The sequence below is a fragment of the Papio anubis genome, chromosome 3 (assembly GCF_008728515.1).
Source record: "Papio anubis isolate 15944 chromosome 3, Panubis1.0, whole genome shotgun sequence".
NCBI classification, from domain to species: Eukaryota; Metazoa; Chordata; class Mammalia; order Primates; family Cercopithecidae; genus Papio; species Papio anubis.
This window is the reverse complement of record NC_044978.1, coordinates 43,407,984-43,423,394: the sequence shown is the minus strand read 5'-3', so window position 1 is coordinate 43,423,394 and position 15,411 is coordinate 43,407,984. Positions and strand designations below refer to the sequence as shown.

At 42.5% G+C, this 15,411-nt stretch overlaps 1 protein-coding gene across 13 annotated transcripts in view; it reads right to left on the bottom strand.

Moving 5' to 3' along the window:
* ZNF827 (zinc finger protein 827) overlaps window positions 1-15,411 on the bottom strand; it is a 174,621-nt gene that overhangs the window by 113,492 nt on the left and 45,718 nt on the right. For all 13 annotated transcript variants that reach the window (XR_004182667.1, XM_017959093.3, XM_021938833.2 and 10 more), the window contains exons 3-4: window positions 14,072-14,244; window positions 7,639-8,119 (exon numbers count right to left, since the gene is read on the bottom strand). Coding sequence is in view for 12 of the 13 variants with exons in the window: in XM_017959093.3 (XP_017814582.1) it covers window positions 7,639-8,119; window positions 14,072-14,244 (654 nt within the window). In the remaining variant the exon portion in view is untranslated. The remainder of the gene's footprint in view (window positions 1-7,638; window positions 8,120-14,071; window positions 14,245-15,411) is intronic.

Here is a 15,411-nt window from a genome sequence, read left to right as displayed (position 1 = left end):
AATGTGAAAGAAGTATTTTACATTCCTATTATTAACATGGCCAAAGAATGAAACGTATGAACAGCAATGCAGTGGTTTGCCTGGAGACTAGAAGAAAGAAAACCTGAAGATTGAATAATATATTTCCAACCTTTTTCAGGAAAGTCAGTATCCACCTGCCCCAAATGACATCTCCTCTTGACTGCTATACTTGTCATTTAAAATTAATATGCTGATATTCTTATTTACAGATCAGTTTGTAAATGATTTTTGTCATTGTGGATCACCCAGAGAGTCTGAAGAAGTCTGGACTGTGGCAGACCATGAAATGGCTACGATTCCCCCCTCCAAAGGCCCACCTCTTTACAGTGTGACTTTGTAGCTCCTCCCAAGAAGAGGAAGAATATACACGCAACTCCATGGTTCCAATTATCAAACCCCGGGAACAACATGAGTAAAGGTAGAAAAATGGAAATGAGAAGGGTATGTTCATGAGCTGGTGAAGACTGTTAACAGTGTTCTTAAGACGAGTGGGGAGATGGTTACTCAGGAGAAAGGAGCTGGGGCTGAGCATGGTGGCCTGCGCCTGTAACCCCAGCTAATTGGGAGGCTGGGGTGGGAGGATCGCCTGAGGTCAGGAGTTGGAGACCAGCCTGGGTGACAGAGTAAGACCTCATCTTGAAAGAAAAAAAAGACAAGACAGGACAGGGCAGGACAGGACAGGAAAGGAAAGGAAGAGAGAGAAAGGAAGGAAGGGAGAGAGAGGAAGGGAGGAAGGGTGGAAGGGAGGAAGGAAGGAAAGGAGGAAGGGAGAAAAAGAGCTAGACAGACAGGAGCATGATCTGATGCAAGAGGTACTGGAAAAGAGTCCATCAGAAATGCTGGGTGGATGGGTGGGGGCAGTGCTGGGGAGGAAAAGGCATCAGGGAGGGAGCTGGAGGGGCAACTTGTAGGCATGAGGAGGAGGCTGCACATGAAGGGATGGAGTATAGATAAAAATTTCAGTGTAATTTTGAAGACATAAAAAATTTAACCAGATTAGTGACTGAAAGTGCATGCATTAGAAATGATGCCATGGTTTGAAGCCAAGGAAAATAAACAGTGAAGCAGACGGAGGTCAAAAGACAGTTTGCTCAACTGAGAAAAAAAAAAAAAATAGGTAATAGCTAATTAAGTAGTCAAGAGCCAAGCTTTTGCAGTTACCCAGAGCTGAATCCTTGTTCTGTCCCTTGCAGTGGAAACCTTTAAGTCTCAGCCTCCTCATCTATAACATAGGTTTACTATTACAGACCCTATAGGGCTGTGGTGAAGGTTAAATGAGAAATTACATGATGTGGCTGGCACAGTGTCCAGCTCACTGCAAGCCATTTGATTAATTATAGTTCTTATAATAATAATAGTAGAAGCAACAACAATAATAACAACAGTAGTAAAAAGAATGGCCTTCAAGGAGAATGACACTTCTCTTTGTTTTTACAGATACAATAGGCTTTGGTAAAATTTCCCAGGGGCCTATCAAGATAAAAAATCACTCTGATGGCAATTCTGGAACTAGGTACACTCTATCTAGCACAGTCAGGAAAGAAAGGTCTGGATTCCAGTCATGACTCTTTTACAGTTATTTACCCCAAGTCTTGGTTTTCTCATCTACATGCTTGTTATGAAATGATGTATTTAGAAATATACCGTACGCTGTGAAGCTTTACAGAAATATCAGTTGGCCCGACTCTTACTGCTCTATTTGTACTAAATAATTCCTAAGATGCCTAAAACTATTAACACAAATTCTAAAGTTGTCTGACATAACAACATCCAGAACATGCTGAAATTCTGGCTAATTCCACAACACACAAGAAGGGCAGAGAACAGAGCCAAGTTCCTGCTACTTTCTGTAATTTAGGGGTAAGGAGCCTGGGGAAAAGAATCCTGGAACCACAATGCCTGGATCAGAATCCCAGTTCCTCATGCCTGAAATCCTAGTTCCTCACACCTGTAATCCCAGCACTTTGGGAGGCTAAGGCAGCCAAATCACGAGGTCAGGAGTTCGAGACCAGCCTGGCCAATATGGTGAAACCCTATGGCTACTAAAAATACAAAAATTAGCCGGGCGTGGTGGCAGGTGCCTTTAGTCCCAGCTACTCGGGAGGCTGAGGCAGGAGAATAGCTTGAACCCTGGAGGTAGATGTTTCAGTTAGCTGAGATTGCACCACTGACTCCAGCCTGGGCGACAGAGCCAGATTCCGTATAAAAAAAAAGAATCCCAGTTCCACCACCTATTCATTGTGCTAACCTGGGCAAGACTCCTAACCTCTCCATTTCTCAGTCTCCTCATCTGTAAAATAGGAATACTTATACCACCTACTATGGCATCGCCACGAGGCTCAAAGGAGTGAGCAAGTATTAAATAAAGTAAAAATAATAAGCAATGAGTAACTAGCATAAGAACTCTGTCCATGCAAGTTTCAACACCTATGTGTGTAAGCAATCCAGGCCCCACTTACTCATAATCCTCCAGGCCCTACTTATAATCCTCCAGGCCCCACTTACTTATAATCCTCCAGGTCCCACTTACTTATAATCCCACCTGCCCCTTTCTTTAACTCAGGTCAGTGCTTGTCTCATGACTGGCAAGTCACTGAAAAATAAGAAAGAGTCACACTTTTCCTCTCATATGAATCACCAAGTTCAATAAAGTCGAGAATTTCAAAAGGGCATTCAAGCTGCTTACACATATAAGGCCCCTGAATGCACTGCTCACATGAGGAATTTTTGTCACAGGATCAGTGAGGGGCCATCACCAGAAAAGCAAGGCAGGGTTAAAAGGAAGGGCCCAACTAAAAATGCAAAGGGAGACTGTCAAAAATCACCTGACTGGAGAAGGCATGCCCAGGCGTGGGGAGTGGGAGAGCCCCCTGGCTGTTGGCACGGCCATCGTAGGGTGTGAATAACACAAGGATGGCATTTACTTGGAAGAAGGCTCATTTGTTGAGATGACTGCCTTTACAGAAAGGCAATCAGAGCCACTGGGCAATGAGGATGACTGGGTTCAATGGGCATCTCCCATCCCTCCTTCTCCAGCAGCACAAACAAAGGTAAAGCAAGATTGGGAGCTACCATTTATACAAAAACTGTATTGTAACTACAGAGGCTTAAAATCGTGTGAAATCGATGGAAGCTGTAGAACAAAGGCCGATGGAAGACTACAGTATATGACACAAACACATTAGCCTACACCCTACATTTATATGTGAACACCTTTGCTGTTTAATGGATGAGCTACTAATAAGTCAGAAACAGTTTAGCTTATATCCATTTGTTCATAAACTGTCTCTGTGAGGCTAAAAGTAAGTTGCTGCTTTAAAGAAGTCCATCTCTCCTAGTTAAAATTATTTTGGTCTCAATTTTACGAAATTAATATAATGTGGGAGACAGCACAACAATTTTTGCTGGCTTCCAAATTAAAAATAGTTGAAATGACATATCTTTTATTTTGGAAAACCAGGGACAAAAAGATATTCCCAGCCAACAAGTGAAGTGCCAAGTTTCTGTCAACTGCTTGGTTATAATTTGGAGACTTAGAATTAAATTTTATATCTTGAAAAGTGTAGTTTTCAGAAAAAGAAATGATGTAAGGCTGTTGTTGCAGGCAACTTTTAATCAGTCTTCTAATAACGATGACCCTCCCATCGTTCAGTGCTCTGCACTGAATCTTGAGACTTTTTAGCTGGAGAAACTCCCCTGTCAGGAGGCCCCCCAAGGAAACACCTGGGGGCTCCATGAACACAACTCACCCAGCCCTCTCTTTCATGTCAACCTTGACCAACAGTGAGCGCCACAGGCCTATCTCATACCACCATGCCCCGTTTCATGGTCTAGGGTGGAGACCACGAGAACAAAACTGCACTGATGAAAACCATAGCTGTACCAAAAAATACTGTACCAGGTACCAAGTTTATATTCCACATCAGTGGTCCTTAGCCCTGGCTGCACGCTAAAATCATTCTGCACATTAAAATCATTTGAAGATATTAAAGAAAATACCAATGTCTAGGGCCTATCCCAGTGAATCATAATTTCTGGGCCCTGGCATTTTGTGAAAAACTCCCCAGCCAAGGCTAATGTGCAGCCGAGGTTAAGAACTGCTGCTGGCTATGGGCGACAAGGCACAGAATCAGCAGGAACTTAGCTCTCCACAGTCGGGTGAGCACCTATTCCCTGAACACCCTAGCCACGTGACCACTGGCTCACCTGCCCTGACATGCAATGATTTGCATATGCCTTCTGGCTTCCAGGAAAGAGCTGCTGGAACATACGGGCCAGGAGCCCTCTCAGGTCTGCCTCAGTCTAAGCTGTGGGTGAAATCTAAAAAATTCATTTTTCTGTCAGCCCAGAAAGCTGCCCATACAAGCAGTGTTAAGTGGGGGCTCAGTCGGAAGAATGGCTGATAGTCTGGAGAAGGGATTTTATTTCACAATCATACACGTTAAGAAACCTCTAACAGGAGTAGGGCTGGGGGGCATTGAGAGCCCATTTAAAACAGTATTCTATCTACTGACTTTGAATCCGACTGGGTTCCATTCAATCATCTTTCTGCTTAGTTTTAGTTGAAGGAGCAAGAAAGACGCCCCTTAATCACCAGGCAAGAAAGCATCAAGTGTTTTCTCTCTTTTGGAAACAAGTAGGTGTCTACACGCTTGAATTTGTCACTGTGCTCCAGTTTTGCAGACAGTGATCTGGCTGGCACAAAGATTCACAGACTCAGTGCCCACAAACAGCTGCACCCTACAGTACCAGCAGGTGCACGGACAGAGCCCAGCGAAAAAATTCAGTGCAAGAACAATGGCGCCGTTATAACGCCAAGGGACAAGGCCCCAAACTAGCCACTACTTCACTACATTTGATGACGGGAAGAGCTAGAAACTGAGCCGCAGCTCCCTGGGATTTGGCCTTTTTGTCCCTAAATCATAACCACAGATGCAGCCAGGTAGGGCACCACAGTGAGAGCAGCTATCAAATGCATGGCCGGACCAACCAGAGGGTAAGTAAAATTAAAAAAAAAAAAAAAAAAATCGCTCCAGAAAATGTATTCCTTTCCTTTTAACACATCTTCTCCTCTCCTGAGCTGCATTGTCACCAAGTTTACATTTACATCCAAATATGCACACACAAAAAAATTAAGGATGCATCTCACTCCCCGGTGACTTTATAACAGGTTGCTAGGTAACAGTGCATACAAGTCAGGTTTCAGGACCTCCAGTAAGCCACCATAAAATAGCCGCATGGGTCTTTTGCATAAATAGTGTGTGCATTTGTTATCTGTTTTCTTACGCCAATTCATCAGTCAGTAAATATTCTGACTGCCAAACCATAAGCAACTCCTCATCAATAGCTAACTGAAAACACAGATCACAATACAAGGCTTTGATGAGCAATTCTTCCCCCTAACCTATCAATTGGCTTCTCCCCTTGTGTCTCTGCTGCTTGCAGTGCTGACTCCAAGCAGCCTTATCTTATGCTCCCTGAGATTGGGTCTGGAGCTAATTACAGTGTAATGTGGGCACTCAGAGCTGAACCCAGCAGGAGCCATGCATCATACACAAGGGTTTTATCCAAAGACCAAACCTTCCCTGTTCCCACTCACCTTCCTCTAGATTTTGAAACATCCCTGGAGTTATGGAGTAAAGGGAGTAACACCTTACTCAGAGTAATTCACCCCCACTCAGATTGCCCTTGTCTGTTAGGTAAGGAAACGTCCCCCTTTCGAAGCTATGTGATGTGAATGTGTCATTTGCATTCCTTCCCTGGGGATTGCACTATAAGGGCCCATAAAAGGAGCCCCCTTTGCTATCACGGTGGCAGGGAGGACAATCAAGGAAAAACTAGAGTTCCCCTGGAGGTGAAATCCTAAAGGATCAGAACAGCAAACAGGAATGCATGAAAACATGCATTTTCCTACCTGCTCAAAAATTTTTAAATGTAAAACTCAAAGTCTCTAAAAATCACATTTTCTCCTCGATTGGAATAGAAGAGGCAGAAGTCGGGGGAGAGGGGTGATGAGGAGCAGAGAAGCCAGTGTTCTTTAGAGCCACAGTCAGAAACTTGGCCGATTCCAGCACAGGGCCCCCTCACGCTCACTGCCAGCTAGTGTGCTTCACTGTTATATTCCCTGCTCTTTGCCTACTTGGTTCATTTCTGGGACATCTCATTTTCCATCCCCTACCTTTCCTCATTTGTCCCAACTAGTGTCTCCCACTCCTGAGGAGCAAAGATCTGGGGTGAGGGGGACATTCCAAAAGACCCGACTGAAGAGTCCCTGAGCAAAGGGACTTCAGAGTGGAGCTGAACCTCTAATTCACCTGGCAATGACATTTAGTGAAATGCAACTCACAGTCCATTTAAAGGAAGGCAGTGACCAATTATTCTCCATTTAAAAGGGTATTGTCAATCTCCAAAGAGCTGACATGGCATTTGGAAATCATGGTGGGAACTGCCATCTTCACTGAAATACAGAACCAATTCTCCACCGACCTTCCCCCACCCCCTACATCTCCTTTAAAACTTAAAAATCATACTTTTAAAAGCATAATGAGTAGCCACACAATCTTGCAACATACCTTCTCATTCCAAAAGAGAATGACAGGAAAAACAGAGTGACCTAAGACCTTGATGTCCCTGTTCAACACCACAACTTAAATCAAATATGTTGGGGAAAAAATGATAAAAAAGGAAACATCATGTACAATTTGATGGTGATAGAAAGTAATGTCAACTAATAAGAATACATCTTTATAATTTATACTCCATCTTTTTTTCCCAAATGGATCAGGACAGTTTTATTTAAAAAAGAAATTTTTTTAAAAATGTGTTTTTAAATTCCACTTTACATGAGGTCCCTAGAGTAGTCAAATTCAAAGACATAAAGTTGTGGTCTCCAGGGCCTGTGGGGGAAGAGGTGAACTGAGAGTTGTTTAATGAGTTTCAGTTGGAGAGAATGAAAAAGTTCTGGAGATGGATGGTGGTAATGGTTTGCACAACAATGTGAACGTACTTAATGTCACTGAACTGTGCACCTAAAATGGTTAAAATGGTAAATTTTATGTTAAATATAGTTTGCCATAATAAAAAAATTTCTCGTTTAAAAAAACCTGAAAAACTTCTTAAAGACAGTTATCATTTGCTCAAATTTTAGAAGTCTATAATTCCTAAAAGTAGTCTTTGTATATATGTCCTTTAAAAATCTTATAAATTAAGACAGTAAAGAACTTGAATAATGCCAAAATGAGGTATTCCATACAAGTCCAGTGCAGAAGAGACATGTTAAACAGGGCTCAAGGTCACACAAGCAACTGACACAAGCCTGGCTTACCATGTGACCTTTCCCACCTACAGTAAGAACTCATCAAGGGGAAAAAAACCAGAAGCAAATCAACAATCTCTACTGTTTTGAGACCCAAGCCAAAGCAATACTACTTCCAAAGGATTATACACACACAAAGTCAAGGAGAAAACGTATGGAAGTGCAGACTATCCAAATTTAAAGGGACCTTGAAATCATCTAGTTCTACCAGCTTATTTTACAAATGAAAATACTGGTAGACACAGAGAGAGACAGAGAGAGAGAGAGAGAGAGAGAGAGAGAATACAACCCTATTCAAGTACCTGACAGCTTCATGAGAAAATCAGACGCCATCTTAACAGAGATGTCCTGGCTGAACAATGCTGACGCACTGTTGGCCACATACTCGGAGGGGTCTTTCAGCTTTGTGTGGTTGGCGGGCCTGTCGGCAGCATTCAAAGTAAAGGAGGTGGGCAGGCCGTTATCTTCCTTGGGTTCCTCCTTCACCAGCAAAGGCGAGACGCCAGCCCCTCCCTGGCTAGTCCTCTCTGGAGTGTTAGACGTCATCATGGTCCCCACTAGCTCTGTCCCTCCTCCTTCCCTTTGCTGCCCCAGGCAGGCACTGTCACTGAGGTGGGGAGATCCCTTGACATCTGGGTCTGGGATCTCCTCCTTCACCTTGGCTTCTGTCCTCAGGAAGTGCTGATGGCAACGCATGTGGAGTTTCAGGCTGAAGTGGCGTGAGGAAGTAAAAGGGCACAGCTGGCACTGAAAGGTCTCTCCCCGATCCTGGTGCTGATGAACCTGACGGAGAAGCAAGAAGAATGAGCTAGCCACCGTGCATTTATGGAAAATGCCTTGCTGTAGATCCAAACTATTCATCAATCATTTCCTCACCGGGCAAAGGGCTGGCCTTTGTACCGCAGAGCGTTTCATTACGGGACTCCAGGTAATGAGGCCAATCCCTAAACATAAAGTGGGTCCCTATAGGTTAAGAGTCCATTATAAGGGCCACACTCACAACTGAGGATGCAGCCGGCCAATGGATGCTATTTTGGGTAGCATCCCAATATTCTAGTCATCTGATCTCAGTTGATGTCTTTGGAGAAAGTATTATGAACCCAGCACAATCCAAACTTACATAATTACTAATTGGGGGTCAAAAGAGGTAACCTGTCAAGTAATTCCTCTCACAATAATGACACTTTGCATGTATCCAATTTTTTGTTACCCAGAGAATTAGTTATGTTTTGCAAACATAATTTCAATTTTCAAAATGCTGCTCTTAGATAATTAAGAATGTAGAAAATAATGTCTCCAGGGTATTCCCGTTTCAAAGACAGAGAAATTGAGGCCCCAGAATAAATGGATTGAGCGAAATTACATACAAAAAAGAAAAAAGCAAGGTAGGAGAAAAACCAAGGTCTGACCCTCACCAAGTATTCTGAGCAAGAGGAAACCAATTTTTCTAAACATGGCTATAATATCATGCTCCAGATTCTGACGTCTGCAATGAAAGAATGCAGACTTTTAAATCCAGTTCCAGTCTTGCATGCACACGATACCTGTAAAAATTGGGAGAAACTTTTTTCTTCCTGTCACTACCAAATTTAGTGCTTAAAAAAGTGAGGAAATCATTGCATTGGCCTGAGCCAGGCTTTGAGCTGGCAGGTGCTCATAAGCTTGTAACTTCCCCATTCATCTCTGCCAATGCACTTTAGTGCTGACCTGCTACACTCTGCTATTTCAGGACTGGCCCTCCCTTAAGTAGAAACTGCCAATTGTGTAGATGTGGGCCAAATGATTTGGGGAGCTGTGTGATCCGAACAAACAAGTAAGTGATTGGAATCCAAAAGCAAAACAAAACTGACACCTCCTCTTTTAGGGGTGACCTAAGCAGGACTCGAACCCAGGTCTCACCAAGGTTAAAGGCTCACGGGTTAATCCGTTGAGCCACCTGGCCCCTCTGGGTAGGTTTCCTTTCCAAGAGAGCAAGTTTTACAACAGCTGTTTATGCATTCTGAATGCAATCCAAAAGCATTATTCACCAGCCAAAACATACTTTTAAATAATGTTAAGTGACCAACAAAAGCAAAGAAATTAAAAGTTAATGGTGAGATCCTGTCGCTACAGCACCCCACTGTGGCTTTTTGAAAAAAACAACAGAAGAGATTCTGGGTCCCCCAAAGCATGAGTTTCTCAACAGAAATAGCCATATACACTTAAACCCAGTTAGGCAAAGTCTTATCATGAAAAGGCTTTTCCTCTGCTGGGGTGGTGTGCTGGGGGTGGGGAAACACACCGATTGTCACCAGCTGTTAACATCACCCCTTTCTGTTCTTTCACAACAAAGGGATTTCACTGGGAGCTGATCATTTCATTTGCTTTCCCACAGAATCCCCACCATCTCCTCCAACCAACAGTCCCACAGGACCCTGACTGGTGCTGCCAAAAGCATGCCCCAGAACCAGGTGGTAAAGGTCACGAGGCAGAGAGCTTCCATCGTCCCTGAGAGCAGTGCAGTGGGGCAGATCCATTTCAGAAGTGTCCTTACATCTACTGGCCCAGGAGAGGAGAGGAGCTAATCCAAGAACAGAAGCTCCGGAAGCAGCTTCTGGAAGGAGGAAAAGGACAGAGCGCGAGCCCAAGTTCTAAAATCAAAAGGGAGCCCTGGATTAAAAACAGTCTGTGTGCATGTATTTTATGTGACTTCTTTTCCACGAGATCCTGGCTTTGTTATATTTAGTTACGGACAAATTAGTGAAGCTTTAAAGGAAAAACAGTGGGTATTTTGTTGACTTTTGCACTTAACAGTTTTTTTTTGAGCTACACCTTCCCAAAGGGACTATATATCACATTTGGCCTTTGAGAGAAGTATTAGCTCTATCCTCTGACTGCAGTTTTTTCCCCCTTCTCTCCTGACATTCGAGCCCTTTTCTGTCATAATTTTTATTCTCTTTAGCTTGACATTTGCTTTAAAGACCCTTTTAGTCTACTAAAATGAAGAGATGCTTCTTTAAAGCACGTCATTCTTTCTAGGCCATGTTTAGGGGCTCACCTACCCCCTGGTCATTTCACATAAACAACCCATATCAGGTGCTATTACATCATTAGGGCCATCTCTTCACCACTGGGGCCATTTCTTGGTAGCAGCTGGATGCTTGGGTTGTGGTATTTCAGAGCTTGGGGAAATTTTGGGAAACCTCTACTGCATCCCCCACCAGGGGGACAGGTGAGGGCCTTCACGAGAAGTTACAGCTCCTTAAATGGCAGACCTGAGACTACTAGAACTCAGTACCCTGACTCTTGGTCAGTTTCCTGTCAATACTTCACCAGTGTTCTTTGTCTTAGCAGTCCTCCTCACCTTTTCTGTTCAATTTTAGTTTATGAATTCATGTTGAATTCCTGTATCTTCACTTATCCAGGAAAATTTTAAAGGACTTAATGGAAATCTGAGATAACCCTGAGGAAGCTGGAGGCCTTTATAAGCTCCTTCCACAGCAGGTCATAAAAACATTTGCACAATATATTATGAAGGAAAGGTGGGCTAAAAGAACGTACAGTGACTAGGACATAATAGGATAGAGTAAGTACTATAATACAAATATAGTAAGTACTATATTTGTTGAACAAAGAAAGTAGAATCTCATTTTTCTTTAAAAAAATTGATATACCAATATAAAAGAATATACATCAAAGTGATAATGGTTATTTATCATTCTGGGTGATGGGATTGAGGATCAATTTTATATTCCTTTGTTTATCAGTTTTTCTAAGTTCTCAGCACTAGAGACAGATCACGAAAAAGGGAAACGGAATAAAATTTATTTTAGAGTAATTTTTTATACCATTTCATTGATTATTTCTAAATGTGAACAAACATTAATGTATATTCAGATGGTTTTCGGATGATTACTGTATTAGCTACCTTTACTGAATGTTGTTTCTCCAGGCTAGGCACTGTATTAAGTGCTTTATGTGCATTATCTCATTTAACTCTTATAACAACCTCATGAGACAGACTGTAGGATTATTATCTCCATTAGTGGAAACAGAGGTTTGGAGAGGTTAAATGATTCCTTCAAAGTCTCACAGCCCCTAAGGTGGAACTGAGATTCTAACTAGGGTTTCTCTGACCATACAGTTTGAGATCTTAATCTCTGGCTATACTGACCCCACTTCTTAGGCAGAATTCATTTAGAAAATCTGTCCACGGCCGGGCACAGTGGCTCACACCTATAATCCCAGTACTGCGGGAGGCCAAGGTGGGTGAATTGCCTGAGGTCAGGAGTTCAAGACCAGGGTGGCTAACATGGTGAAACCTTGTCTCCACTAAAAATACAAAAATCAGCCAGGCGTGGTGGTGCACGCCTGTAGTTCCAGCTACTCAGGAGGCTGAGGCAGGAGATTCGCTTCGAGCCAGGAGATGGAGGTTGCAGTGAGCCGAGATGGCACGATTGCACTCCAGCCTGGGTGACAGAGCTAGACTCCGTCTCAAAAAAAAAAAACAAGTCTGTCCATCCACATTTGTAGTATCTGGTGGATGTAGCAGAAGATATCTACCCATAAGACTACAATCATTATATTTCCAGGTAGACTAGATTTGCAAAATGTAGCAAAATTAAAGTATATTTAACCAAATAAAATCATGAATGCTTTGATTAAAAAAAGAACAGCCAATAAGTGAGATGGAAAGCAGGGACAAGAAAGAATATACCATTTGATAAAATTAAACTTGCATGAGCTTTTCTCACACTTCCCGTATCAAAAGCTCAAGTCATAGCTCAACAGGTTAGGACACCATGAGTTTGAATAAAGTAGTAATTTCACACAACTGCTTTATCGTACTGGTTATTGATTTGTTCTGAAAGCATTCTAAGACCCCACGACCCGCAAAGCCCTTGCAGCTCTCATCTGTGACACTGCCATGGCCGGCCGTCTGTGTCATCAAGGCACCCAACTTATCTCCCTGTAGTTTCAGGGTCAGTAGTTCCTGCTATTGAAAACCCTGCTTTTTTTCCATGGGTTTATAAATAGGTTGTTTTAAGTGACCCCGAGCTGAAACCAAGCTTACAAGGTGTCAGGCTAGATGCAAGTTTTCTGCCCGCTGAAGCTTTAAATTTGCCAGACCTGATTTCTAAACACAGCTTAGGAAATAGTAACTAAAACAAATTTTCATTTTAAAGGCATTTCTTTTGAAGTCTCATCCTACTAATGAAATTCAACTTTGCAGGTTTAAAATATAAGTTTTTACTTTGGGAAGAAGTGACAGAGGATGAGGAGGGTTAAAGTAAAAACTAAGTCGGCTGAGTAAAATTCAGCCAACCAGAACTCCTGGTTAAATGGATTCTGAAGATGAAGGGCATGCTACTCCCAGGAGACAAAGGCAAATGATAGAAAACAAATTACATCATGGATTTAAATTTTTTTAATCTTCCAAGCTATTTCCTAAAGTCAGTAGAGGTTCTATCTGGTCACACTTTTTTAGAGCTATAATTCTGAAGAGTGATTACTTATCTATTTAGAAGGATTAGATCGCAAGATTTCCAAATAAACAAATACCTTAATTATGTCCACACATTATGCTTCTTATGGTAGGAAAGGAAACACTTTATAAATAATGTCAACAGTCAAATCATATCAAAACTATCAGTGAAGATATGATTGCTATTAAGATGCTCAATGATAGTTATTAGAATTAAATAACTTCCATTGAAAATTCCTGTGTCAGACATGTGGCTAATATTCTCTCTTTAAATACTAATGACAAGTCTTCCAGACAAACATTATCATTCCCATTTAACAGAAGAGAAAATTCAGAGTCTAAAGGTTAACTTGCTCAAGACCACTTAGCTAGTAAGTTGCATAATAAGATTTCAATTCAGGTCTATCAAATTCAAAAGCCCATGCTCTTTTGATCCCATGAGTTTCCTGCTTGATTCTGAGACAAAACCCTTCACATTAATGGGGTCAGCTAAAAAGATTTCCATCTAACTAAGTTTTCCCCCATCTCACATAAGAGGGACTCATGGATTCTAGTCAACTCTTCTGTACATGTTTAGTGTAGGTTTGAGCTCCCCAGTTGTTTTTAATAGGACATTGAAAATTATGTCCTTGGATGTTTGGTAAACGTAATCCTGGGAATTATGATAGCTCAAACAATGACAGCCACAAGGAGAGCTACAGTCTTGTTAGAAAGGGCCCCCAAGCCTCTCACAGGGCTAAATAAAGTTAAAGGCCAGGTGCCTTCAATGTCTTCATGCCTCCTACACAGTGTCTCTGCGTGTTCCTCTGAGTTTGCAAGCTGGAGAGTAAGGCAGTAACAGACAAGGGCTCTCTCTCCAGGAAGGGGAGCAGGTTCAAGAGCCCTCTCTTTGGTGCTCAGTCCAGCAGCTCTTCCTGAACTTGGCTTTCCCTGCTTCTTGCTGTTCCCCAACCCTGCCTCTGGGTGCCCCAAGAAATGCGTCAGCACACAAGCCAGGCAGGCCGCTGCTCCCCTATAGGAGAGGACCACCCTCCAGTAAGTACATTATCTGGATATTGAAGGTTCTCTCTGCCTTTAAGTTCTTGGCTGCAAAGTGGACATTAACACCTTTCTGTTGAATTCTACCTTGCTACACGGAGTACTGTCATCCACATGCTCCATCAGTGAGGCGCCCTCCCTCGGCCAAGAGGGAGGTCAACTTGCACCAGACCATGTACAGGAGCCCTGGCTGTGCCTGCCTCTCCAGGAGGTGCCGTCGGTAGGTGGCTTACCTTCATGTGGGATTTGAGATTGTCCTTGCGAGCACACCGGAATGGACAGAGCGGACACTGATGACTTTTTAAACCTGTGTGAATCACCATGTGCCGCTTCCAGTAACTCTTCCTTTTAATAACCAAACCACATATTGGACACTGGAAAGGCTTTCCACTTTCCTCTTCTGAGGCTTGGAAGAAGGAGAAAGAAAGGAACATTAAGGAAAACAAAAAGGTACATTGCATCTGGCATTAATTCACATACACTGCCATATAAAAAGCACTAAAAATGATTTGGGGTTTTTTCTTGACAATTCCGAGATTTTATCCATAAGAAAGTTTTAGTACTGCTTTTCTTCAGGTAGAAACCCATATTCATCTAGTTACTTTCATCTGGGCTCCATTTTCCGAAATCTGATCATCCTGCCTTGTGAAAGTCTGACTTCCAGAGGCCATCCAGCACAAAGGAAGACATCTGCAAAGGGGCTTCGCCCGGCCTGTCCTAACTCAGGGCCCAGGGGCACCATCCACAGTCAGAGAAGCCTGAATGCAGGGGCTTTGTTTCCTGAAGGAAACTGTCAGACTCAAGTCCATGTCTGAATTCCTGAACTTGGAAAACAGTGAGAAATAAAAACAAATCACATGGGACAGAGAATAATGCACCGCTCCATACTGAAAACCAAACAGCTATCATAAACCTCACTCTCTGAACTCCAATGGAGACAAATTTTTGGATCCCTACTGCTGACTTGTTTAGTTGTGGCTTGAGCAGATGCTGCTGCCAGTGTAGCCATCAGGGGGTCTTAAGGTCAGGGTTTTTGACCCTTTTATTTCTGTCCCTTTGGTAGCCACTAACAATATGTGCTGGCTTCCTCTGCACGGTGACTGGGCTTTGCTGACCACTTTCGGAAGAGCTGCAATGGGGCCACGGCAAATGCTCCAATCTTTCAAGAAATTAAACAAACCAACTACCTCCTCCAAATAAAGCTAAAGTCGTTCTCAAAGTGAAGGGTCTCTGTTGTGACACTATTGCTAAACTTCTGGTCTACCAACTTACATTGCTCAGTGCCACACTAGCCTCTGCAATTTGAGGATACAGGGAGTAAAAATAAGCAGAATCAAGGGCTTAGACATTTCTTTCTTAATCATAAGGAATCAGAAATATTTCAAAACCAGTTAAATGACTTGGCATATGTGCCCACAATAAAATATAGAAAGCACTTTTAAAAATGAGCTAGATCTACAGACGATGATATAAAAACATGTCCAAGATATTAGCATTGGTGGATAAAGCAAGATATAAAACCATATATCCAGGGTGATTCTATTTTTGTTTTCTAAAAAAATGGGGATCAGTC